At 48.1% G+C, this 2,500-nt stretch overlaps 2 protein-coding genes across 5 annotated transcripts in view; one reads left to right on the forward strand and one right to left on the reverse strand.

Annotated features, from left to right (window-relative positions):
- Nucleotides 1-2,500, reverse strand: part of LOC113816641 (endoplasmic reticulum membrane-associated RNA degradation protein) — a 64,735-nt gene that overhangs the window by 55,388 nt on the left and 6,847 nt on the right. The gene's annotated exons all lie outside the window — the stretch shown is intronic.
- Nucleotides 1-2,500, forward strand: part of LOC113818195 (uncharacterized) — a 21,674-nt gene that overhangs the window by 18,463 nt on the left and 711 nt on the right. For all 4 annotated transcript variants that reach the window (XM_070113772.1, XM_070113769.1, XM_070113770.1 and 1 more), the window contains exon 3: nucleotides 1-2,500. This exon is cut by the window's left edge and continues 213 nt beyond it; it is cut by the window's right edge and continues 711 nt beyond it. In XM_070113772.1, the coding sequence (XP_069969873.1) occupies nucleotides 1-1,157 (1,157 nt within the window). In that variant the 3' untranslated portion in view covers nucleotides 1,158-2,500.

Consider the following 2,500-nt stretch of genomic DNA (forward strand, 5'->3'; position numbering starts at 1 on the left):
TGCACACTCTTGGCAACCTCACCTACCTCAACTGCACCGACTTCTGCAACAACCACATGATCGACATCGTGGCCAGAACCTGCGACCACCTCCACTGCATCGACCTTCGAGGCTGCTACGACGTCAACGATGACGGCGTACTGCGGCTGTGCGGGCTGGAGGACGGCCTCCGCGACATCATCGAGGTCCTGAGCAAAGGCGGGAGGCTGCAGCCGAGCTCGCGCTGCTCGCGGTCCCTCAAGGAGATCAAATTCTCCATGACGAAGGTGACGGAAGCAGGCGTGGCTGTCATTCTGCTCGTTCTCACCAATATTGAGATTCTGCGAGTTCCGGACATCAAAATGGAGAAGGTTTTCAAGTTCTTGCAGACGCTTGATCATAAAAATGTTCAATGCAATCTTAAAGAATTTCATTCGCGTGAAATTCTTAATGAATTCCAATTGACGGTCCTCACGAGCCTCTGCCCGAACCTGGAATACATCCAAGTCTCGTTTATCGGAAATTCGGAAATGGACCTGTCGCGGCTTCAGCAGCTGACTCGTCTTCAGAAGCTCCGGCGCGCAAAGTTCGCTGACGTGAACTGCGATGCGCTAGTGTGGTTCCTGGAGCAGGTCGGCGGCCGCATGACGCACCTCTTCCTCTACACGTACCACACGCGCTTCGCGCAGCAGAAGCTGAGCATCACTCGCAACCACCTGCAGTGCCTCGCTCAGTATTGCCCGAGTCTGGAGAGCCTCTGCTTGGACGGCTACCTGCTGGGGGAGGACATCCCGTACCACCTGGCACCCGAGAACATCCAGTACTTCAAGACCCTCCGAACCCTCCAGGTGGCTTCCATGAAACTTTCCGAGGACGACCTGAAGGTGTTCCTCAACAAATGCCAAAACATGCGGATTCTGGAGCTCGTCCTTCAGAATCCACATGTTCTGTACGACCGCCTTATCTGCCAGCTCCTGGACGCGGGTGTCTGGGAAAACCTTGTCAAAATCCGTGTCCTCAACTCGCCGATCACGAGTAAGGTGATGACCCGCTTGGTTACAGAGTGTCCGCACCTGCAGGAGGTCGGCTGCCTCTACACCTGGCTCGTCTCTAAAGAACAGGTGTCCGAGTTCAAGGAAAAAATTCGGCACCAGAATTTTGATATCGAAATCTACTGACGGTGAGTACGCGCTCCGTGCGTGCTACTCCCCGCTGTTCTCTTGCAAAAATGTTTCATTTGTGATGACGCTTGCTGCATACCACACGCAAGGTACGAAGTGATATGCTGTTTACGAGTGTGATTGCCAATTCCCTGGCGGCCAAAGGAAATGTTAAGAACCCCAAGACTGTCTGAACACCTGAGCCAAAACGCGCAGATGCTGTCTTCTGCTGCATTTTAGATGTCTGTGTAAGATCAGTAGGAGTTGCGTGAAGGTGAACGGAAATCAAGGAATATTTTCCTCCCCCAAGAAAGACATGTTGAAGTGACCTGATTTTTGCTTTAATATCGAATCTATTTATTCTTTGAAAAAGTTCAAAATGTTTTTAATATATCTTTATACAACCTACACTCACGGTATCCGGACAACGGCCACAGCTAGCAACAATGTGGTGAGAAAAACGCCAAGAAGGACATTGATATCCTGCCAGGCTCGACCTCTACCCCTGGTGCTAACAGAGGGACGAAGCAGCTGGAAATGTTGGTGTTTCAGTGCTCAAGATATTTACATGTAGCAGGTGATACTGCGTTTATGAATTTCATTTTGGCATTTTGTCAAGCGGCAGGCGATCGACCTCATTTGCTGGAGGGAGACTAACCCTGCTCTCCTTAAGTATTCTTACCCTGTACCATTCAGGTAGCGGCTACTTTAAGGCCCGACCACTAAAAGATCAGAGATATCGGACCTATCCGTCTGCTTTTCACAGATCAAAGGGCTTTAGCCAAGGTCTAAGAAGGTTTGAGGCGGAGTAAGGATAAAGAAAAAAATACAGAGCAAGGGATATCCGTGTGTGATCGAACAACCTGCCAACTTAGTCCGTTGGCCGGGCTCAAGTTGGAGACTGCCAAAGCTAAGGAGCCTCGACTTTGCTCTCTTTAGTTAGTCCTCCCACAGGAATTCGGAATTCAACACGATTGCATTTTGTTTTCTCATGGAACTCCAGGAAAACAATTTATTGCAGAGTTGTCATTTGTTATGTTTGAGTTAGTCAATACTTTTCCATGAAAACAGCCACGCTAAAACATGAAACCTAGCAATCGCCCAACTTTTGACGCAGCCTGTGTAGGGGACTGGTAGGATGTCTCAGAATTTATATTATATTAATATAAAAGCCTATGTTGTACTATTGAGTGCAAAACTTAAACTAGTTTTCACTCCATTTTGGAATAGTTTTCAGATTGTTGACAACGTGTTTATTTTGAGATGTATCGTATATCTTGTCTGTAAGTCGTAAGATGTTGTCTAAAAATACCATTTCATCAGCCAGTTCATTCAGCATTACTCATACTAGGCGAGTCCAA

Source organism: Penaeus vannamei, chromosome 34, assembly GCF_042767895.1.
Source record: "Penaeus vannamei isolate JL-2024 chromosome 34, ASM4276789v1, whole genome shotgun sequence".
NCBI lineage: Eukaryota > Metazoa > Arthropoda > Malacostraca > Decapoda > Penaeidae > Penaeus > Penaeus vannamei.